The sequence below is a fragment of the Numenius arquata genome, chromosome 4 (assembly GCF_964106895.1).
Source record: "Numenius arquata chromosome 4, bNumArq3.hap1.1, whole genome shotgun sequence".
NCBI classification, from domain to species: domain Eukaryota; kingdom Metazoa; phylum Chordata; class Aves; order Charadriiformes; family Scolopacidae; genus Numenius; species Numenius arquata.
Genome location: NC_133579.1, coordinates 57,803,701 through 57,827,570, shown reverse-complemented (window position 1 = coordinate 57,827,570; position 23,870 = coordinate 57,803,701). Strand labels below are relative to the sequence as shown.

The following is a 23,870-nucleotide window of genomic DNA, read 5'->3' as shown; positions in this document are numbered from 1 at the left end:
GAGCCTGCCTACCTGCCCGGGCCGGCGCGGAGCGGTTCGGAGCTCCCCGGGGCTGGCGGAGCCCCCGCCGGGGCGGAGCGAAGTGGGGGGAAGACCCGGATTTCCCGGGGAAAATAAAACCTAGAGCAACCTCGCACGGCCTGGATGACGGCTCCGAGCTTCGGTTGGGCGCTGCACGCAAAAGATGTCCCGCCCGGTGACAAACGCGTGGCCTCGCCCCCTCCGCTGTGACGGCTCCGAGTTAAGGACCACCCCAAACTTCACGTTCAGAAAAGGTCACGTTTAACAATTAATTCCAAAGGTGCTACGCAAAAGGCGGTTGTATTCTGTCAAGAAATAACTGTTTTCTGCATAATACAAATTTTTTTTAAAAAGCAGCATCATTTACAGTTGAAAAAAAGGAACAGCCCTACAGCACTTTCAGTTCTTTTATTGTGTCAGGAACAGCAGAACAAATCACTGCCTTAGGAAAGCTATTTCAGCTATGTCTTTGGTATTATACAGTTAAACTAACATGTTTCAGACGCTGCAAATAGGAAAAAATATACAAGAATAGCAAAAAATTGAAGCTTTGTCATTTAAATATTGCATAGGCACCATATGCTCTTTGATTACATTATTTGTTAAAAGGACTGATAGATTAGGTGACACGTAATAAAGCCAGGCGTCCGGCGGTGATGAAACAAGGATCCTCAGCCCCTGAACACCCTGTAAGGACAGCTGGTACAAAGGCATGGTTTTATTCCCATTCTTGCCTAAGCACTTGTCCAGTTATTATCCGAAAAATCCTAGTCAGGCTGCCTCGCAACACTGGGAACACACCGCCAAAGCCTCCTTTCATCTCTAGGGAATATATAATGACATCAAATGGATGACTCTGGAATTAAAAAAAAAAGGAAGGGAGCTAGAGGATGTGCTTGTCAGAAACAAAATCAACTTCCTCCTTTCCCAGGAGATGTCACTGCCTGACTAGCTGCGGGGTGGCCACCAAGAAGTGAAGTGCAACGGGGACAAGGACAGCCAAAGCGTTCACTGAGCAAGTGGGATGCTCCTTGTGTCAGCAAGAAGCGAGAGACCTCTGCACGCAGGTGCACAGGGCAAGAGAGTTGCTGTAAACGGCAGTTTCTGTGTATGTCTAAGTGGCCCTGTTATTCTAGTCGAGCCTGAGATGAAGACCACAGAAGTTCAGGCACACTTGAAAGAGACAATTAGTGCAAAAAGAGTAGCCTTTTTCTAAAGAAACAGGACATTATTGTGTAATGGTGGCTCTTCTGCCAAGACACCTCCTTTTTAGGGAGAGCAAAATCTGCCACAGAACAAAATGCTGGAAGTTTTGTTGTGCCGGATGAAGAAGAGGAAGGGATGATCAGCAGTGAATTCTGGAACGATCCTTGCACAGCGCAACATCATCACTCCTGCCGTGGCAGCTGCCGCTTCAGTGCCTTCTTCATTGACTTCCACAAAGGACTTGTGAACGACTTCAGAGAGCACCAGCTCATTGCCAGCTGACATTCCTGAGAAGTCTGACTTCCCCAAGTCAAACGCGTCGGGCATTCCCATGCTGCTCAGAAGGGGTTTCAGATCGTAATCTTCTTCCAGTTTAAATCTGGGTAAAGACACCCTTATCTCCGTAGGGTCCATCATTTCAGGATTGATCCAATCTATCAGCTTCTCATACGTAAGTTCGCTTTCCAGCTAAAGCAAAACCCCAAAGTTACATAGTTAAAATGAGAAGAGAGCCAGTTTTACATAGCTTAAAGTGGTGATTACTCTGTGTGTTTACGTAGTGCATAACATACATCTTTCTTCCAGGGTTTAGAGGGTCTCAAGCCAAAAGTTGTTATACTTCTCGCTAGAGACTATGGCCCCAGCTGAGGTCAATCCCATATGCTTCTGGTAAATACAATAAGGATCAGTCCCTTCCACATCAAGGTAACTTTTATAAACACATTAGATTGGTGGGGTTTGGGAGTTTTTGTCTGTTTTGGTTTTAGTTTTTTGTGGGTTTGGTTTTTTTTTTTTTTTTACACATTTTTAAATATGAGAAGCAAAGGCACAGAAGAACTGACGACAATATCCCAAAGGACCTGAACTCAGTTCTTCTCTTAACCACAAGATCCTCCTCCAGCTTGACAGGCTGATGAAAAAGCCTGCTCACAATGCCCTTTTGCAATCAGTGTTAGAAAGCCTTATTAATAAATTCCTTGTCCAGAGCATGAACTAGCCAAAACTTGAATCATACCTCCACAACAAGAAGAGATCCTACACTTTCCTGTAAGCCTGTTTCCCAGTGGTGGGCCAGAGACAATCTGCCAGCTGTTCAGCACAGATCATCTATGGGACAAGCTACAGGACTTTCTAAGCACTCCCCCAAATCCCCTCTCACCCTAGATGATGCTCACCGTACTATGCTTTCACCATAACCACAGCTAACCTCTGCTCCCGAGGAGGGTCGGGTCTTCTTCCCAAGTTCCTGGGCTAAGGGGGCAGCACACAGCATGACCAGTAGTGACAGAAGGCATGCCAACCAATTGGGGGGCAGGGAGGTGTGGGATATTTCAGCTGGTGTTGAGCACCAGTGACATAATAGCTTTGGAATTGAACTGCAGGTATATATGCAGTATCAAACTCTTCCCTGGAAGGATAAGACTGTCTTTGTATTTAGGTCAACTTACGCTTTCCAAACCAGTGGATTCATCCTGGATTGCATCGGGGAGCAGGATGATCATACTGAGTTCATTACCAACGTAAGGGAGCTCTAGGATTTTAGTCTTGAAGTCCCCAATATAGGTCATGTTAAACGTAGCCTTCTTGAACATCATCTGCACAGGCTTGGTCTCATTCTAAAAATAAAGAGATGTCACCAGTTAGTACAGAGCTAGTACGTTGTCTCAAAATACAAAGCAGGCATCCAGTTACTCAGGGCATTTTAGAATTTGGCTAAAGAGAACTAAACACACCACAGAGTGCAGCCCCACCACTGTCTTGTAAAGCAAGAGACACAAAGTAAGGATCCCTGAGATTTAAGTGTTTAATTACTAATGTGGAAATGCCTGTGATGTTTCCTTTTAGGCAAAGGGGTAATGACACGTAAGTTTGCTCACTTAAGAGCAAATGACACCCACTAAACAGAGTCAGTAAGACACAGGGGCCATGTTCCTTGCTTCAAATCAATACAAAATAATTTTAAAATAGGTATTTTCATTTGTAGTCCATGTGGCTCCGAGCACTACAATAAAGAGGAATTAAAATATTTTAAGATGATACTAAAAATGCCAAGAAAGAGAGAGCATTATTTCGAATTCTTAAGTCACATGGATAATAAGGAGTGGAAATATTTTTCTTTATTTTATTCTCTGCTATCTCCTTCCATGGAGCATCAGCTACTATTGTTTACATCATTATTTCCTCCTTTTCAGTTAAGGGTTTCATTGCTTTCTGCCTTACCTTCATGAGATAACCATGCAAGTAATTTTTTGTTTTTAAAATAAAGCCCATTGAAACAATGCCTACAGGAAATATGGCAGAAATTATTTTTCAGCAGCAATGACACATGAAAAGGATGGAAAAAGCAAAAAGGCCACACAGCATGTGAAAATCATCCAGTGAGTCATAAGTGCAAGAGTCAGAAAATGTCACAGGATGCTGGAAAGGCTCCTGGAATGCTAAAGCTAATCTTTGCTGCTGGACAGTTAAAGACTAGCTTAAAACTTCAGGGGATTTCCAATTGTTCCTTTGAGCCTACTCACAGACTTCTGCAGCTCACCAGTAGCTAGTCATTAGTAGCATAAAAATACAAAACTTAAGCCATTTAGTTTTACAATGAAAGAGATGTGCAGTTGTTTGCCAATCTAAAAGCAATTTCCTTGGGTAAGCCAAGGCAGCATTCCCCAACCTTACAACTTTCTCCAATAGTTACCTGGATTCCAAAGACTCTGATCTTAAAATAATAATAATTGACTAAAGAAGACTTACATTCAGAAGTTCCTGTGCATGTAGAAGTGCTCTTTTCTGCCTACAACCTAAAGGAATGTTTTTTTGTCTTATCCACACCAGTTTTATGCTAAAATAATCAAGTTCCCTGACTTCTGTGAAGTTGTTCATAACTCTCAAATAGCCTGACAGCTTCACTCTACCATTTTCTTCTCCCCAGTTCTAAGTTCTTTAACTATATAGAGGGCTATTTCTCTAATAAACAGTAAGGGTAAAGGAAAAAAAAAAAAAAGAGACAAAACAAAAGAAATACCTAATTGTTGTATTGAAGTTTCTAGAAATTGTGTGAAACTTCACAGAAACTACACAGAGAGTGTTCATATTAAAGGAGGGGGTATGAGGAATTTCATACAGCCTACCCAAGGTAACCCTGCTTGCATGTTTTTTTTTGTTATGAGTTAAATGTATTCATTTCAGAGTACTTCAGAGTAACAGTGTTATCATCAGCATTTTAACACATCATACCTTGTTAATATGAAATGGCCTTTCTGCTGTACTCTCTTTGTTGAACTGCTTTTCCCAGTTGCCTTTGAAATAGATGGCATTCACCAACACAAGTCTGGTCAGTGAATTGAGAATCCCCTCTGCCAACAGGTTCTGAATTCTACCTTTATGATACATAGGAAAAAAAATTAATAATTACATACATGCCAAACTTACCTAACATCGTATATATTCTGTAATTAATACGCTATACATAATTGTATGATTACGTACCAAACAGAGCAAGAGCTCTATGTTTGGGTTCTTTTAATTCACAATGTTGTATCTTGAAATAGCTGTTTAGCCAAGCCCTGGCTGCCATTAAATACAATAGGGCATTCTGCAAAACACTCACCTTCAGTCCTTTCCTCTACCCAGCCATTTATTTGTTTTCTGGAATCCTCTGAAGCATTCACAAAGTCAGTCTGTTCTAGTCCAGCATGGTAGAGTTTCTGACTTGACTCTATAAATGACTAACATAGACATTCAGAACAGCTTTTTAGCAATGCATTTTACTGTCATTCAGCCACAGATTATTTTTAAATATACAAAGAAAATCTGCCCACTTTTGTTCCCCACCTTCATTGTCTGACGTGTTTCAGTTACGTTTTATACCACCTATTAAAACTAGGAATTGTCCACCATATGTTAAGTTAAATGGCTTGTTTAACAACTACACTAGGAAGTTCTACACAACTTAATTGAGAATTACATGGCTAGTTTTTGGGGTTGTTTTTTTTTTTTTTTCGCTTCAGTGAGAGAACACATGATTTTGTAAGCTTCTCTCTACATAAATTTCATTGTTAAACCTCCCAGACTTTTAGAACACTTTTAGTTCACTAAACTTTTAGAACACTAATAGAATACTTTTAGTTCAGAGATGAAACTGACTTTTCTTAGAGAGAAAAAACACATAATTGTCCCTGGTTTAATATAGTTAGATCTTTATTACACAGATGCAAAGTTTTAGAGTACATTCCATGTAATTTTTATCTACTAGACAAATGAAACACTAGCATTCTTTATAAACAGAATCACTGTAAATCACCCTGGGGGAAAAAAAAAAAAAAGCAGCTTACATCTTATTGCTTCTAGGGAACCATCTATAGAAACACGTATAACAGTACCTATCATCCTTATTTAAATCATCTGATAAGAAAAGTCTTAAGTCATGTACTCCTCTTAGCATGTTCTCTGGATGACTTACATGACAAAAACTACAAAATACTGCCCATACTGAAGAGCAATAACAGTTCTTTTTATCATATTTACACATACAAGGGAAGAGAGATACATCAATCATTTCTTCCACAGCAAAAATGAATGGATCATGGAACCCTGAAGATTTAGTGTTTGATGGCTTTTACAGTGATTTGCACCAGTTGCACCTTCAGATCCTAAGCCATCTAAAAAGAGCTCCTCCACAAAGTTCAGAGACTGAGCTTTGGCACAATCCATCACATTGCTAGGCCTCAGCCTACAAAATTTGGAAAGTAAAGCCCAAAGCCTGCCTTCGGCCTCCAAAGGAAACAGGTAGCAAGTACGTTATACTAAAAACCACCACAAACTTTAATTGTTACTTACTGAGAGAAACTCAAACGTCTTTTCTCCATAAAGTCGGTTAGCAGTTCTCAGTATATATTTGGTGTTTGGATCGTTAATTTCAGAGAGAAGTGACTGATACCCATTATGAGCATCCTCACTTTTGTTCAGAGAAAGCACCTGTAGAAAAATAAACATCTTCAGTGGAGTCCATGCCTTCTCTAAACACAGTTGCTTCAGCACAAGTATTTTTTTATTTTAAAATGACTTTTGAGTTTAAGAACTGTGACTTGAAGCCAAAAGATCTTTCATCACACCTCCCATCTGGAGCTTATCGTGCAAGTCAGATATGATGCACCCACCCAGATGTTGTACAAGTAATAGATTTGGTGAAGAGTCAGCAGTATTGAGTTTCCTTCACTCAAGCCAAGCCTTAGAGGATCACAAAACGGTTGAGGTTGGAAAGGACCTCGAGAGGTCATCTGCTACAACCTCCCTGCTCAAGCAGGGACATCTACAGATGGTAGGCCAGGACTATGTCCAGACAGGTTTCAAATATCTCCAAGTATGGCAATAATATAATTTTGGAGAAACTTTTATAGATTTAAATGAAAACAAAATGTGTGTTTATACACCTCTTCCACTTTGCAAAAGAGGCAAACATAGTAACAAAAATGACTAATTATGCATTTAATACTGTCAATTACATATGTCAAAAATATGCCGAGTGGTATTTGCCACGTGAGCAAGTTTAAAAAAAATTAATGCATTTTTACATGCATACAGGGTGGATTTTTAATTATTTTTTTTATGTGTCTGGCTACATTTTCAAAACATGTAGTCTGATATCAAACCTAAAGAAGACAGAAGAAAGTATTATGCAGCTAGAGATAAATCAAACCTACAAAAAAACCCCTACGTATGTCTTTATGACATCTTGAAGGAAGATCTCCATCTCAAAAAAACCCCAAGAAACCCACAAAACAAAAACAAGGAACCTCCTAATTTCACACTGAAGGAAGCTTCCCCTATAAAAACAGGTACTGCTTACATACATACCAAAGGAAGACCTCTGCTCTGAGACCAGAATGACAATAACAGTTTAGCATAAGTGCAGGACACAACCATAATACAGATTTGTTGTTCATATTTGTTGTTAATACACTAAGTTTATTTAGACATACCTTTGCTATTTGGGCTTCAGTGTTACCTTTTGAACCCAGCAAAATCATAGACAAAGCAGAAGAAATACTAAAAGGTGAAAAGAATACATTCTGCCCACTTTTTTTCTCACACAGCTTTCTTAAGAGGTCGAGGGCAAAAGTGGTATTTGCTGCACAGAGGCTATCCATGGTTCAGAGACTGGAAGATAAAACAAAAAAAGAACGGTTCAAATTTATCTGAATACAAACTGGTAAGTTATTTCTATCTTCTACATTTCCCAGTATGAACTATGCAGCAAGTGTCATAATTAGGCTGGAAAATTATCAACTCACTGAAAAACTGATTTGGTGGAACAAGCACCTTAAATCCCACACTAGGCACAGAAGTTATTTTAGGGATTTTTTTTTTTTTTTTGCTTTTCTATTTCAATCCCATACCTGTAACAGAAACAGCAATTCCCACTGGTGTCATTGGACTCTTCACTGGGTAAATAATATTACATCTTTTGAGATTATTATATTCAAAACCATTTTCTTTATGATTTATTAAAACAAGTCTCTTTTGACTTCACAAAGACGATTATTTGCCTTTATGGGAAAACCAGAGCAAAAAGTTAGGCATCAGAATGGCAGAATTAGAAACTCTTACCTTCTCTAAGTCTATATATCTTCAGAATTACCTTCAGCTTACTCTTAGGTGTGCACTCTGTTCTAAACCTAACAGCCAGTCTGGTAGTAGTCAGCAGAATGACTTGATCTACAAGCTTAAAAGAGAAAAGAAAAAAGTTATTTGGTCAGCATGACCGATTACTGTAATTTCCTGCTGTAGTACAAAGCAAAATCAAAGTCCATTCCAGTTCCATTTTATTGCCTACAACACGGAAACACACATAATAAAAAAACCTGCTTATAGATAACTTTATGGTAGATGCACACTTGAACATATCTAACTTGATGCCCGTCATACTCTACATACATCAGCTACACAGGTAGGTAACCAACCTAAGATTAAACCACACACCTATAAAAGTAGCAATAAATACTAGAATGCTGAGTTTACCACAGATAAGCATCACCAGACATCGTAAGGTATCACCTGATAGTAAAGGTTTCTGTGTTCTGCTTTTCCCTTAAGGCAGTGCCTTGTGTTGGTACGTTGCCACAAAATACAAAACCAACACCTAGTTCATATAACTAATTCATTATCTCAAACCAATAGGTGGAGAGAACAAGTTTCTGCATGTGTGGTTTTCCACCTAAGGAAATTTCTTTCTAGTAGCTTTGCAATAAACAGTAGTAACGTTTTTCCTGTTTCTCTTCTCCCATAACCAAAAGATTAAAACAAAAAGGCAAGCTGAGATGAAAACAATCCTCCAATTCTGTCTGAAACAAGTAATTTAACTACATGGACTTCACAGCACAAATAGGAGGCACTTAGTATTTTCAGTTCATGTTGGTTACAACGAAGACCAGGGCTTTCCAACTGTCCCAATACCTGTCAGATTGCTGGCAATAAGGTTTTTTAACCTGGAGATCAAAATGCACAGGAATAGTGACAACAGCAAACAGTATTACCTAGAAAGTTTTTGTAGGTCTTCCACAACAGACAAGAATTTACAGACAAAAGGAAGCAACTCACTTTTTTCCTACCTGAAAATCAGTGCATTTAACCAAATTTTAAGTAATATTTCAACAGCCAGAGGACAAGGCTAGGAGTTGTATCTCTACAGTTATCCATACTTTCTCCGCAGCTCAGGAATAGCAACGTAACTAATACCCTTCTGATCAGGGTCGTTTTAGAGACAATACAGAATGACTGCATTCTAAGGAACCAAGAAACATATGATACAAGCACATAATCGTCAGTCAATTTTTTGCAACAAACCCCTCAGTGATAGAGGATTTGCCCACAACAAATCATTCCTCATTCTGGTCTCCCCATGGGCTCTGCAGGTCAGTGCTAAGGCACTCGTGTGGGTGTTCCTGGATGCCCCTACCCTGTGTATTGCTCTCACTATGGTTCTCAAGCATATATTCTCAGCAGTAGACACCTATGCTTTAGGACAGTCTTTATAAACAGGAAGGCTGTATCCAGATTAAGCAGCCGATACACACTGCAGCGTCTCTCCCAGCTACCAGTTCTGCCATGGGGGAACCCGGCCAGAGCAGGGTGCCGCTCTCCTCCAGCCTGCGGCCCAGGAGATACATCCCACCAAGACTATGACAGAGACTAGCGCCTGCTGTATGCGGATGCCTCCTCATCTCGCCTCAGCGGAGCCACAAGACGACTATTTCGAACACAGTCAGCGGGGGAACTCGGCGTGATGAGCATCAGGTGGTGCCCATCTCCACACAGGAAGCTGCAGTCCGCCGCACAGACATCCCTCTTCCCATTCCCTGAACCCACGCCGCGCTTTCTTGAGGGAAAGGTGCGCTATTTAGGATCTGGAGAGCCGGGAGTGACGTTACAACACTTGCAGGGTAAGATCTCCGACAGCTGTGGGTGGTGGCTCCCCCACTTCGCGCCTCTCCAGGGGCAGGCGGTGGGACAGGGGGGGCGACGAAGCCCCGCCGCGGTCCCACCACCGCCGGGTCCGGGCCCCTGTGCCCCGGCAGGAGCGGAGAGGGGCAGGGATAAGCCCCGCAGAGCTGTCGCCGTCCCAGTACGCTCGGCCACAAGAAGCCGAGGGCTCAGCACTCGCCAGGGCGTAGCGCTGGGGAACAGAAAAGGAGGGACAAGACCCTCCTCCGCACCATGAAACACGTTAAGACTCCACATTTCCGCGGTGCCCCCCTCACTCCTACACATAGAAAGCATTCCCTACGCACCGCTGCGACTCCCGCTGGCAAGAAGCGGAAACCACGCCACGAAAGGGGGGGGACGACACCAACCCTAAAAATAATAGAAGGACCCCATGCAGCCTCCGCTTTCTTAAGAAAAAAACCGCAAGCTTCCTGTAGAAAACGACACCTGCCGGACAGCGGAGCCGCCCCACTCACCCCGCCGGGCACAGCGCTCCCCTCCTCCCAGACCCAGCCCTTCCTTCCCTTCCCCCGGAAGCATTGCCGAGCTGGGGGTAGAGGGATGGGGGAAGCTCGGCCCCTCCTCGGCCGCGCCCCGGGCTTTAGGCAAAATGGCCGTTTGGCCGCTGCCGTCACGGCGGCGGCGACGCGCCGCAGCCTCTGGGGGAAAATGGCCGCCGCCCACCGCCACGGGGGCGTCTCCAACCCCTCTCACTGCTTTTATACCTCGGCGGGCCTCGCCTCGCCGCAGCCGGTGATTTTCCACCTCTGCCTCCCTCTGGTGGCGGAGCTGACAGAAAACACCACCAGTCCGTGAGGGGTTATTATTATTAATAATTATTTTTGAAGCAGGGGTTGCTTTGAATGAAATTGAGGTGTTGCAGCAGCCAGAGACCATATGGGCTTGGCCTGTGCCTCGTGTACCTGTGGCTCTGAGGAGGACAAGTTGCCCTTATAAATGTGTATTTTGTAATTATTTTTTTAAGGGAATAGGAGTGACGTGGAGCTGATGATGACTCACGGGTGGGGTGTAGAAGGAAGGCAAGGGAATAGCGGCAGGCGGCGGGCAGGGAGGGTCTGCCTCCAGCTGTAAAGCAAGGACCTAATGGAGGGCTCAATAGGAACTGGGTCTAACTGCTGCAGGGTGGGAGTAAGTGCTAAGACCGCACCTGAATCGGGTGAGGAGGGGGCCAGTGTTAGCATACATTTGTACACACGGCTGTGAAGGGAAGGGATAGAAATGCTGTAGCTAAAAGGGGTTAGGGGACAGAGCTACCCTTGATGGCCTGATCTGCCATGGTTGTCCCTTCGGAGTAGGAGAGAAGCAGAGGAGGAGCTGTGTTACAGGCCCTGGGGTGTGTGGTCCCATGGAGAAAGGGTTCAGGTCCCACTCCTTTCTGTTGTAGCAGGAGTTTCAGGTTTTGGCATTTGCTTCTGAGCTGTCTTGCGGGGCAAGGCGTAACTCTGACTAGGGTGAGCAGAGTCTGCCAAAGAAGAGGATGGTTTGGGATTTGTTGTGTTTGATAAAGAAGAGGAAAGGGTGGTCAGCTTTAAAAGTCATTGCTGGTGCTTTTGATCTCAGCACCAGGACACCTGTGGCAGCTGCTGCCTCAGTACCTTCTTCATTGACCTCCACAAAAGCTTTGTGAATAACTTTTGAGATGACGAGGTCCTTCTTAGCTGACATCCCTGTGAAATCAGCCTGAACGGGGTCAAAAGCATTTCGTATCCCCATGCTGCTCAAAGTGGATTTAAGGTCATAATTCTCTTCCAGCTTCAACTTGGGCAGGTACAGATCCACTTCAGCTTTTATCATGCTGGCTGATTTGGTCCATTCAGCCAGTTTCCTATAGGTCAGCTCTCTTTCCACCTGCAATGAGTGAGATCAGGCTGTCAGTGACTTACACCCTATTTCCTTAAAGGTGGTGAGGTATAGGCCTGAACTGTCAGAGTAGTTCATTATTTTTTTTCTGGAGTGAAGAGTATTGCTTTTTTGCTATGTGTGACTCATAATGATATTAATAGGCACTCACTATGTGAGTATATGGATGACTTTTCTCTTAGTAGTGATAAGTAACTGAAACGCATGGGACCTCAGGTACAAATAAAAAGATGTTTGCCCTGATCTGTTTAGAATCTGAAACTGATCCTGGCGTGGTCATGGGTGGCTGTTGATACCTTCTGAGTCAGGGTAATCAGCACTTAGTTTGAGAAGCCTCACCACAAAGTATCAGGTGCAAATGCAGATTGCAAATGACATAAAAATGAATTAATACAGCCCTCAGAAGAAGATAACTCCAGAGCAAATTCAGATTTGGTTCTTGCTTTCCCTGTGCTATTTCAGTAATAGAAAAGGGGACACAAAACAGGCAAAGGCAGTTGCATGGACAGACTTTTTAGGTGTAACACACCTAAAAGTAAAACACTATGTTTGCAATGTTATCAGATGCCCTGAATCCTAAGCTGAGAAGTCATGGTGTTACACTTTATGAAACACACACAGTATGCACACATCAGAACCTATTCTGCCATGGTTTTGAAGCTTGTTCTTCCTCACTCTTTTCATCTGTTTCTGTTACTGTCTCATAATGTATGTGATGCAACAGTAGGTCAGTTTTACCCGCTCCAGACCGGTGGTGTTATCATTGATGTCATCTGGTAGGAGAATGAACATGCTGAGTTCATTTGCCACATATGGAAGCTCAATGATTTTGAATTTCATGGTTGTTTCATGGAATATAAAAAACGTATCTCTCAGAAACATCATCTGTACTGGTTTAGTCTTGGTCTGTGAAAAATTCAGGCATAAAAAATAGTGTTACTTCATTCCCTAAAATGGAGGATAAAGATTACTTGCTTCATTGAACTGAAAACAAAAATTCGTAAACAAGTACAAGTCTCAGCAGCATTTGCATACTCAGTACCCTCTCCTTTGGACAGTATCATATACACCCCCTTTTCAAAGCCATGGGGATCTTTTAAAAAAATCGGCATAGACACATACGGTATCTTCCTGATGATTGAATCATGTTATATATTTCTCATTTTAAAATAAAGGAGTTGCTTTGATAAGCAAGTAACTACTATAAGTGTTTCATGTTTTGTCCCAAATACTGTATTTTTGGAGTAATTGGGGAGGGAAAAAATGTTGACTTTCTTCCCCTGGATGCGATCAACTCTTCTGCCTATTTTATACTTCCAGGCAATACTGATTGTCTCTCTTTGCCTCAGAACCATATTTTCTGTGACCTGTGCTGCCTTTTCCTCTTCCCCAAACCGTAGAGCACTGGATTACCGAATGCAACTGGAGTACGCAATAGTCTTCTGAACTCGTAAACTGTATTATGTTCACAGAGCCTTTACTACTATGTCCACTGTCGTTTACATCTGAGTTACATTTGAGTGCTTAAAGTTTATGTTTGCAGGCTTTGTACCAGGTACCCGGTGAATTAGACCCTCTCCGTGCACCCGTGTATTGGGTTTATGGGGCAAGGTTTTGGTAGTGGGAGGGGGTGCTGCAGGGATGACTTCTGTGAGGAAACATCAGAAGCTGCCTCTGTGTCAGACAGAGCCAGTTTCAGCCAGCTCCAAGATGGACCCGCCATGGGCCAAAGCTGAGCCAGTCAGTGATGTTGGTAGCGCTTCTCCGGTAACATATTTATGAAAGGTTAAAAACTGCTGTGCAACAGCAGCTGGAAGAGAGGAGTGAGAAAATGTGAGAGAAACAGCTCTGCAGACACCAGGGTCAGTGAGGAAGGAAGGGGGAGGCGATGGTCCAGGTGCTGGAGCAGAGATTCCCCTGCAGACTGTGGTAAAGACCATGGTGGTGCAGATATCCACCCTGCAGGCCGTGGCGGACCCCATGCTAGAACAGGTGGTTGTGCCCCGAAGGACTCTGCAACCCAGGGAGACCCCACTCAGGAGCAAGGTCCTGTGACCCCATGGAGAGGAGCCCACTTAGGAGCAGGTTTACTGGCAGGACCTATGACCCTGGAGGAGACCCATGCTGGAGCAGTCCATTCCTGGAGGACTGCACCCCATGGTAAGGACCCATGCTGGAGCAGTTCTTGAAGAACTGCAGCCAGTGGGAAGACCCCACATTGGACATGAAGGACTGTATCCCATGGGTGGGACCCCACAGTGAAGCAGGGGAGAAGTGTGAGGAGGAAGGAGCAGCAGAGACAACGTGTTATGAAGTGACCACAAGCCCCCTTCCCTGTCCCCCTGTGCTGCTTTGAGGAAGAGATAGAAGAGTTGGGAGTGAAGTTGAGCCCGGGAAGAAGGGAGGGGTGGGGGGAAGGTGTTTTATATTTGGTCTTATTTCTCATTATCCTACTCTGGTTAATTGGCAATAAATTAAATTAATTTCCGTAAGTCAAGTCTGTTTTGCCCATGGTGATAATTGGTAAATGATCTCCCCGTCCTTGTCTCATCCCGTGAGCTTTTTGTCCTGTTTTTCTCCCCCTGTCCTGTTGGGAAGGGGGAGTGATACTGCACCTTGGTGTGCACCTGGCCAAGCTCAGCCCACCACAACCATATACTGCGATGGATCCTAAAAGTACTCATGTAGCGTAGTAGGTTTCGGATACACAGTCACACCATCGACACAATTGCTTCAAATTGCCTGGCATACAAAAGGGGTTTGCACTCGTAATCTATGTCAAACAAGATATATGCTTCCATTGACAATTTTGCTTGCCTTTGACACAGTCCAAAAATATGCATGCAGTCAGCTACTGTGAATTGTCAGGGCATGATCGGTTAAATACTGTTAGCTCAGTAGCGTGCCCTCAGCTTATACTGAATACATCATCCTCACACACTCGGCTGAAATGACGAACCCCCGTGCAAATTCCCTTTGAGGTTTTTAGGCAACACCCAGGGCGCGTGAGGAAAGAGCAGTTGGTTCAGTTCCATTGAACCCAGAGTACACAGTGTCTCAAAAGCAGAAAGGAGATGTTAGGTGTATAAGCGGTGCTCTCAAAAGCAACTCTCTCTCCCTTTTGAAAATGGGACCTTGCTACTTAAGGAAATTTCTTACTTAACCACAGTGTTCTCAAGTGTTTTGATACTGAGCAGCTATTAATTAAAGTGAAAATCATATTCTCGTGGATATGTGTAAATAAGATAATGCTGATTTATTTTCACAATTGCCGTTCTCACTGGGTTTATGCCATGTGCCCAGCTACGAGTAGTGTTGCAGTGGCATACAAAATGCAGGTGAAATATTAGAGGTTTCTTGCTCTTCAGTAGCAGACATATCAACATATGACAATAGGCATATAGAAAAGGAATTTACCTTGCTCAGTCTGAAGGGCCTCTCAGAAGTATTTTTCTCTAGAAATTTCTTTTCCCAGTTTCCTTTGAAATAAATGGCATTTACTAAGACCAATACCGTGTGAGAATTGATAGATCCTGCAGGCAGCAGATCCTGGATTTTCCCTTCAAAATCAGACAAATAGGACTGTTATTCCAGTGTGACTGTGTAATGCCAATTTTAATTGTGCCTTCTTTGTACCTACCTATCTAGCAAAAATACTTGCATTTTGGAGATTTTTTACTGTATGTCTTTCATGGTATACATATGGTAAAAATGGCTCTGTATCTTTTTTTCTTTTTAATATTGCAATTTCAGTAGTAAATGGCATTGGGAAGTGGGTAAAGTGGAATAGCCTGGATGTTCTGTGAAGTTGGTTGCAAGCAGCTGAAGAATGCAGAAGCAAAACCCTCACTAATCAGAGTGGAGCCACTCAGTATCTACCTGTGCCTCCCTCTGAAGAGCAATAATTCAGAAGAGGCTACAGCATGAAGAATCAAGGGAAGGACCTTGTCAGGAGCAGCAGTTAGGTTTGGAAAGAGGCATGCTTCAAGCTATTTAACTGCACTTTGCTCATCATCTCCCCTCAGTTTCCATCTTTTATGGATCCTTGGCTGCAAGAGCAATAAATGTGGAAATACAATTTTTTTGAAAGTGAAACAAGAAAAAAGCTGTGTGATTGGTACTTACTCTCAGTTTTATTTTCAACCCACGAATTGATCAGTGCTCTGGCTTGTTCTGCAGCTGTCTTAAAGTTTACAGCTTGTGGCTTAGCATTGTAATGGCTTGTAATGAGCTGTAAGAATTTCTGAAAGATAGAATTGGGAAATGTATGCTTATTTAGTTAAATTTGAATGATAAAAATGTTAGAAATGATCACTTCAACAGATAGTCTATCTGCACTACAGATCTGCAGTAGTATCTGCACTACAGATAGTGCAGATACTACTATCTCTACTATTAGCACTACAATCTGCTACTATGTAATTGAAGAAAATATAATTTGTTTGAAACTGGAAAACACTTAAAATAAGGGTACATTCTATGATACATATTAAATAAGGACCTATCAAACTCAGTTTCAATGAAACTAATACTTCAATTTTTTTGTGTTTAAATCCAAAGCGAACATTTTTAATTTTGAAATATCCCATGAAACATTCTTCACAATTTTATAAAAATTTTCAAAATGACATATCATTTAAATACTTTTTTCCTCTTTTATGACAGAGTTCAGTATAAGAGGGAAGAATAGTCTCCTACAGAGTTGAAACAAGGCTTTTAGTTTGCTTTGGAGGTGAGAAACCTGCCAAGAGTTTGTGAGGACAACAAGAGATCAGGTATAAAGGGAATGCTCTGATCGAATAAAGTCGTGGCAGAAAAGCAGAATTAATGTTTGTATTGCTGTCTGCTGTGAAAAAGTTCATGGAGATGCCCAGCAAGAAATTCTCTAGATTCTCTGTAAAGCATAAGTCCGTGAGATTATGGAGAAAATGAGCAATAAGCACTCAGAAGGACAAGTTACTGGTTACTCAGGAGATCAAAACAAACTCCAAGATCAAAGAACAGTAATCTCATTTAAAACTACCTTCCAAGAAACTGGAAGATGATTAATACAACATCAGTTTAAAAAAAAAAGATTTCAAAGATACAGGTAATTTTATTTTTTTTTTGTGGTTGGACTCGATGATCTCAAAGGTCCTTTCCAACCATGAAGATTCTGTGATTCTGTAATTACAAATTCATGAGTCTGTACGGGGCAAATGAATAGAATAGGTCTAGTGGGCGTATGGATAAACATGACAAGTTGGAGGAGTGTCAACAGCATTTTGTAACAGAAAGTCTTAAATCACAAATCTGTTGGAGGTTGTTGCAAATGTCAGGAAGCATATGGTAGGAAGGTTGAGCCATTACAGTCTATTTTGATTACTATAAGGCATTTTGTACAACTTCTCACCAGAGGCTGAGCATCCGTGGGACTAGAGATTAAAAGGCTGGAAACTAAGAGTAGGAGGAAATAGTGTTCACGGAGAAGGGTTATTACTACTGGAGTACCACAGGCATCTGTGCTAAAGTATTTATTCCGTAAAACTGAGGTCTAAAATATAAATATTAAAGGATTTATAAATGATCCAGCGAAGTGTAAGGCATAGAAAGTGATTATTACTGTTTAGGAATGAGGTATTGGAGCTATAATGACCAGTTGCATGAAAAAAATCTGCCCAATAGCTTCCAAAAAGGCAAGTACAAATTTAAGAGTTACAAGGAAAAAAGTCGGGAACAAAAGAGAGTATTAGAGTGGCACTCTATAAAGCTATGGTGTGCCCATAGTCTGAGTTCTGTCTAGTCTCCCCAGTCTCAGAAATGCTAGAGTATAAAACATATAGAGACAGGGGACAAGGGTGACCAGAGATATGGAGAAGCTTCTTTTAGAGGAAAAAGGAAGTAATAACAATGCCGACAGGTTGCAGGCTCAAAAGACACAGGCAATTCCTACGGTGTATAGTTCAGCTGTGGAACTCCTGGTGCTGAGGGTTGCGGTAGATTCCAAAGGCAAGTCTGCCAATTTATGAAAGAACGGCTCATCAAGGTCTATTAAGTAGACGTGTCCTCTGGTTCAGGAAGTCCCTAAGCTGCAGACTGCTTGATGACCAGAGCAGATTCTGGAGAAGCATCACTATGCAGCCTGCCTTCTTCCCATACATTTCCTGAACTGTTGACCACTGTTGGAGAAAAATAGACTTTTTGTCTGTGGAAAGCTAGCTCCATATGGCTGTCCTCATGTGCTCACTGAAACCACAGTGCTATCATTTGGAAAATTTTTATCATCGCTGTTGACAATCCCTCTTAATGCCAAAATATTCTAAGTACAAATGTTCAACTCACAGGCAGTAACGGGTAGGTCTTTTCCTCATACAGTCGGTTGGCAGTCTTCAGCAGGTAGCTGCTTCTGGGTTTGTTGATGGCAGACAGGAGCTCTTTAAAGCCAGAATGGATGTTTTCAGCTTGCTTGTACTCAGGATCCTTGGAAAGAGACACCAATTAATATATTTTTTTTCTGTCTGAAGTGTTGCATCTGCTGTGGTTGTTTAAAAGACCTGGGTTGTTTTAATTAAAAAGGAATTTCGGGGGATGGAGCTCTTTTTTGAGTATGTTGCGTGTTTGCAACACTATGTGTAACTGGATAAATTATTTTCTGTCTGTAGGGCAATGATCTGTTTCTGCAGTGCTGTGTAAGCCTTTGGGGACATTATCTGATGGTGCACCACGGAAGTTTAATCTCATTTGAAGGACCCATCAGTGCAGGCTGGCAGCTTTTGAGGAGGTGCTCTGTTCTGACAGGCACTAATGTCAGGGCACGGGCTTACCAACTATACAGATTTTCTCTGTTTCACATGAATTTTGCTGTTGCGTTTGGATTTTGGAAGGAGCTTGTCCTGGATATCAGTGTTGGTGGGTTTAGGGAGCATGATCTTGCTTGCCTGCCAGCTGTTGCCAGCTGTTGCTTCACTACTGGACAAATAAGCCGCTACCTGTCAGCTGCTCCCCACCATCTGCTTGGGTGCAGTCTCCTCCTCCTCCATGGCGTATACCATGCCCTGCACGTGAGACACTGAGAGTCTGTGCCACTGACACATGGTGACTTGTTGTCAGGTGGCATTCCTCGCTCTAGTCTTTTCTCACTCGTGCTGAGATGTGGCCTGCCAGGAAGGACCCCTCGGAAAGAATTTGGTAGCCAAAGGACACAGGATAGCGGAATTTGGGTTTGCAAGGGGTGGGAACAGACTGAAGAGGTAACGGAGGCAAATGTCTGAAGGACCATATTAGGCAGACTTTACTACAACTCAGACAGCCAGTGAGCTGCTAAAATGAATGTGGATGTAATGATTCATCTTGAAGAATCATCCCCCTCCATCTAGGGAGAGACTGATGTAACCTCTTCTCCCCTTTTATTTCTGGTTTGTCTAATCTATTTTCTTTGAGCTTTCTTGTAGTTTCTGTGCTAAAGAAGTATGGCCTGCTGAGTTTACAAGCCTTTTGGTGTTTAGGGAGTTCATTTGATGAAAAAGATCTGGGTGGTTCCTCCTGGTGGCAAGTCTCTGGGGTGCTAATGAACAAGGATGAATCGGTATAATTAGCTTAAAGGGGAATTTTGTTTGCCTGATGTGTCCATGCATGAAAAAGGTGGAAGGGAGTTTGTTTGGAGTAAGGTGTGAATGCAATAGTTGTTTTTCACTACAGAAAAAAAGAAAAACCCTGAAGCTGATAAGAGATAGAATTGTCCTAAGCACATTTGAACAATTGATTTGTTGATATTGCCATAGACCAGCTAAAACCAAGTAAGGCAGTATTAGGGCCAGTAAAAATGCTGTTAGTGTCTCAGTTTTGCTTTTGAAGGCCTGTGTTCATGAGTTTTATGATAACGTTACCTGCTTGTTCACTTTTTCTATATATAGTTCTTACTGAAGTGAGGCAATAAATATAGACTGAAGACAAGGAAATGTTAGAAAGCTAAAGCAGTAGTTGTGACGAAAACTATCCCTTTCTCAGAGATTTTTTTCTCTGAGTCCTCTGTTGTAATAAATACCATCTTTCTTCTCTTTGGTCTCCTCAGAGAAGGCTTTGTTGTCTCAGATGAATCTTCTTCTCCTGCAGTCTGGTTAAAATGAAGAACCTGTGATGATGATAGATGTTCATAAGGACAGCTTGTTTTTTGAAGATAAATGTGCCTAAGGGTTATATAATAACGTTAGTTTTCTGTGGTAATTCACCAGTCATGCCCAGTGACAGTTACTCTATTAAAAGTTACTGAGGGCAAGACCTTACTGTTGATTTGGTCTCTATAACTATGTCATTATTATATAGATTGTAGTCACGTTTACTTCTTAATAATAGGTCACTATTATGGCTCAAATATGAATTTATTTAGATAAATGGTCAGTTCATGGAATTTATTTTCAGATCATGACCAAGCACAACAAAGAGCACAGTGCACTTCAGAGTCTTACTACTGGGACAGAAATGTAAAATTTTACATTTAATATGTTTAAATAAATGCCTATAACCTAAAAGAGTACAAGACTAAAAACTTCTAAAACTAAAGTGACCATAAGTGAAACTGTATTTTCAGTACTAGTATACCTCCATTATTGACGGGAGGATTACCGTATTTATGGACTAACTATGTCACAAGCAAAGGTATTTGTATTTCTCCTGTGCAGCCCAACACATGCTCAGGAGAGCTTACTAACTTTGGTACGCAGTATGAGAAAGCAGATCCACTGCTTCCAGAGCCCGCTGGGGTGTAGAAGCAGTGATTTTATTTCTGGCACTCCTTTTTCTAGATTATTGTAGCTTCTTATTAATTCTGCTAATAAAGCTGTCTCTTTATTACTATTTGAGCACTACATCAGGTGATTTATTCTGTTCAAAAGACAGTTAAAATAGAAGGTGGAGTTCCAAACAAGACCAGCAGTAGTCTCTAATGTCAATAACTTCCCTGTGGCAGACCACTGGCAATGCTCTGGGAACTGTAAGTGTAAGGTAAATGGAGGGATAGTGCAGAGCAGGGAGATCTTGGAAATAAAGCAGAAGAACAGTGACCTGCAGGACTGCTGGCCCAACATTATGGCAGGTCACTGTTCTCCCGTGTTGTTCCTTTCTGTTCCCCATAGGCAGAAGAATAATGGAATTTATGTGGGAACTACCTGTACAGTGATATAGTGCTAATTTCAGAGCTTACCTCAGCCATCTGGGTTGCAGTGTCACCTTTTGCACCCAGGTAGACCATGGCGAGAGCAGTTGCAATACTCCAAGGAGAAAAGAAAATGTTTTGGCCTTTGGAAGTTTCATTCAGCTTTTTGTAAAGATCTACAGTGAAGCTGTTGGTTGACACTGAGAGAGATTCCATTGATAGAGCCTGAGACAAATGGAGAGAGGTGTTTCTGAGTCTCTGAGTATCAGAGAGAGGTGATGACTGCTTCTTCACTTCTTTTTAAAAATACAAAGCTGCTAGTGGGAGATTGTCTGCACCCTCTCAAAAACAGTGTGAGGGTGTCCCTGTAATGGGTAAAATACTGCACAGAGACCAAGTACAGTCAGACCTGCATTATTTGTCCCTTCCCTATCACTCCTCAGTGTTCTCAGCTTTATTTATTCCTCATCAGATGAGCACGATTTTAGCTGGAAACGTTTTCACAGACCAATCTTGTTTCAAAAACCCATTTGCTTAAGTTTCATAGAGTTGTTCTTCAATTTTGAGGGAGTGAAACAGAGTCATTTTTCACTGTGCTGCTTTGAGCTGTTTTCTGTTACTTTAAACTTCCTATGTCATTATATTCTGCTGAAAAAGCATGATGAATTCATGCAATTCATTACATGTATCTTGAAGGCTGATAGAGATCTGTAGATTTTTATATGTTCTTTGTGTAAGTAAACTCACATTTGGAAGCTGTAGCTGGATTTGTTAGTTACTGGTTTTCAAGTAAACTCTTGTATCTTACATACAACCCGAAATAGTTCCTGTTTTAAACACCAAGAAATTTTACCTGTTTTTCTGCTGGCTCATCAGAACCTGCAGATTTCTATCCTTGTTCTGCTTCTTTTTCGAAGTATGTTGTTACAGGACAAAACCAAAGCAAACAAAAACCCCAACCCCAGGTTTAAATTAATTTTCCATATGTGGATCCAGGACAAACCCATGCTTCTTATTAGCGTATTTTACATCAATCTAATACTGTTGACAAATATTAGGATAAACTCCGAAATTTCCATTATTTACCAGTATAAGGACTACTAAAGCATGTCCTAAAGTCAATGTAAGATGGCATCAGGTGAAAGATTAAGCATTAGATCCACAAAAGCAACCGGACATTTAAATCTATCTTCAGTGACAATTTACATGCTTAAATCAAAAGCTGCAGTCCTCAAAGCCAGCTGCCACGCGGTGTTAGAGATGCCCAGAGATTCTGGGATCCTCGAGTTTTGATTTGAAAGCTTCCCAGGGCTCCACAACTGCTTTGAAGCACTCTCAGGAGCTCTTCAGAGGTGAATGCCCTGCAGCCTAGCTCATACCTAAGCATTTTTAGAACCTTCAAATCAGATCTCTCTTACTGCTGTGCCTGGAGATGCTGATACTCCCAGAGCATATCTAGTGAACAGGGCTGAGCTGAACATTTTTGCCTGAAGAATTCCAACCGACATTTCCATCTCCTGTTCCCCAAGAGTACCTGAACTGAATCTGCATGGAGCAATCAGGCATTTATCAGGCTTGAGAGAGAAAACACGTATGTGTTTCTGTGAAGTTCACTGGTCTACTAGCCCCATCAGTCATCTGGGAAAGGAGAAGTCTGGATGCCTGATCCGGTAGTTATTTGATATCAATAAAGGAGAGGCTTGAACCAGTACACCCCATGCTGAGCATCCAAAACACTGCTACAGAGTCATGCTGTCTTACGTGTTCAATTCCAGGATCAGGAGGTGTATATTCTCTCCTGCAGCCTGCACTCACTCCTCGATTCTCAATCGACTGGTAGCCTGATGATTAAGGCATCCTTCCTACAGGTGAGGAAACTTTCTGCCCTCCCAGGCTGTGCAGGTTTTGCCCAAACTGGGCTTGCATTCTCACCACTGTGCCTTGGCACTGGGTTTTTCCAAAGGCTATACTTTGCACTAAAAAATGAGCACTCCCTTTGCCTGCATGACTTTTACACTATCATTTAACCGCTCAGTTCCAAAGAATTTAACATGAATTTTTAAGACTTCCAAAGTAAAGCTAGTTATTTTGATATGAATATTTACATTACCTGAAATCCTAAGGGAGAGAAGTCTTCAGATCTGTCTTCAGTCAGGATCTGTGGCGGTCTGTGAGGCAATGAATACTTTTGGAAATGTAGAAATGTTTGCACCTCCCTTTTCTTCTCTACATCCTCTTCTTGTATTAATGTGCGTGTTCCCTCATTTGCCTGCTTCTCCTCTCTATCATCTGCTTTCAGAACTTAGAGAGAGAGAGAGACCTCCTCAAGCCAAGGCCACTGTTAGCGGATGTATGTCCTGAAACGTGAAGGCCAGTATGCCTTTCTCCCACAGGTGTCCTGCACAACCTTAGCGTTTCATCTGCAAAAATCTAGAGATTGCAGAAAAGAATTGAACCACCTGCATTGACAAGGGACATGTTGAAATAATTTTAAAGCTTCCTTTTCTTTTTACTCTACAAACTGGGGCAATGAGTAGAAACTAATCTCAAAGATATGGCTAAAAGGGAATATTGCAATAGGCTGTTAATCTCATTCATCCTGTGGTCAAATTTGAGAGGGGAAGGATTTGAATACTTGTGGCCTTCAGGTCACATAAAGCCCTTTTTTTTTGTTTTTTTTAATATTTTTGCTCATCTGTTTCAGAAAGCAGATCACCTAAAATAAATGATGAGATAAGAGTGAACACGGACTCATTCAAACTGCTGGATGTTGCTTTGAGACTGCTGCTCCTCGCAGAGGAGGTGAGGGTGGTTTAGATACCTACAGGCCCTACCCTGTACGAGCTTATTATTCCTCTCTGATGAATTGAGAGAGTTTGGACAATCTACCAAAAGCTGAAAAACTGCTTGGAAGGTCTGCTTGTAATGATTTCTTTTACCAAGAATACTTTTTGTTGAATTGGAGTAGAGAGTAGAGTAGAATAGAGAGCCAAACAGCAGAATGTGTAAAATCGGAGATCAGGAAAGGTGTAATGCAAAACAGTTAGGTGTACACAAGTGTTTTACTTTAAACCAGTGCGATTAGCAGTTCTACTGTTTTCCTTCTTTCCTCCTTTTTATCTGTGTGACTTACACTGCATTGATAAATTTCCTT

The 23,870-nt window shown here is 42.0% G+C and overlaps 2 protein-coding genes across 5 annotated transcripts; both read right to left on the bottom strand.

Annotated features, from left to right (window-relative positions):
* Window positions 1-411: 411 nt before the first annotated feature.
* LOC141463666 (serpin B6-like) lies at window positions 412-10,366 on the bottom strand. Of its 2 annotated transcripts, none has more exons than XM_074146198.1 (8): window positions 10,182-10,366; window positions 7,831-7,945; window positions 7,203-7,380; window positions 6,061-6,198; window positions 4,832-4,949; window positions 4,459-4,601; window positions 2,676-2,843; window positions 412-1,695 (listed from the first exon to the last, which is right to left on the bottom strand). In XM_074146198.1, exons 3-8 carry the CDS (start codon window positions 7,368-7,370, stop codon window positions 1,291-1,293), a joined length of 1,140 nt encoding a protein of 379 aa, XP_074002299.1. In that variant the 5' UTR covers window positions 7,371-7,380; window positions 7,831-7,945; window positions 10,182-10,366; the 3' UTR covers window positions 412-1,290. The 2 variants fall into 2 exon arrangements, with proteins under 2 accessions (XP_074002299.1, XP_074002300.1); XM_074146199.1 differs by having other exon boundaries at window positions 10,074-10,207.
* Window positions 10,367-11,172: 806 nt separating this feature from the next.
* On the bottom strand, window positions 11,173-20,941 carry LOC141463668 (heterochromatin-associated protein MENT-like). Of its 3 annotated transcripts, none has more exons than XM_074146206.1 (7): window positions 20,765-20,941; window positions 19,610-19,696; window positions 17,908-18,045; window positions 15,712-15,829; window positions 15,004-15,146; window positions 12,325-12,492; window positions 11,173-11,574 (listed from the first exon to the last, which is right to left on the bottom strand). In XM_074146206.1, exons 1-7 carry the CDS (start codon window positions 20,930-20,932, stop codon window positions 11,173-11,175), a joined length of 1,224 nt encoding a protein of 407 aa, XP_074002307.1. In that variant the 5' UTR covers window positions 20,933-20,941. The 3 variants fall into 3 exon arrangements, with proteins under 3 accessions (XP_074002307.1, XP_074002305.1, XP_074002306.1); XM_074146204.1 differs by having other exon boundaries at window positions 17,908-18,026; window positions 19,644-19,665; window positions 20,765-20,932; XM_074146205.1 differs by lacking the exon at window positions 19,610-19,696 and having other exon boundaries at window positions 20,765-20,932.
* Window positions 20,942-23,870: the final 2,929 nt, after the last annotated feature.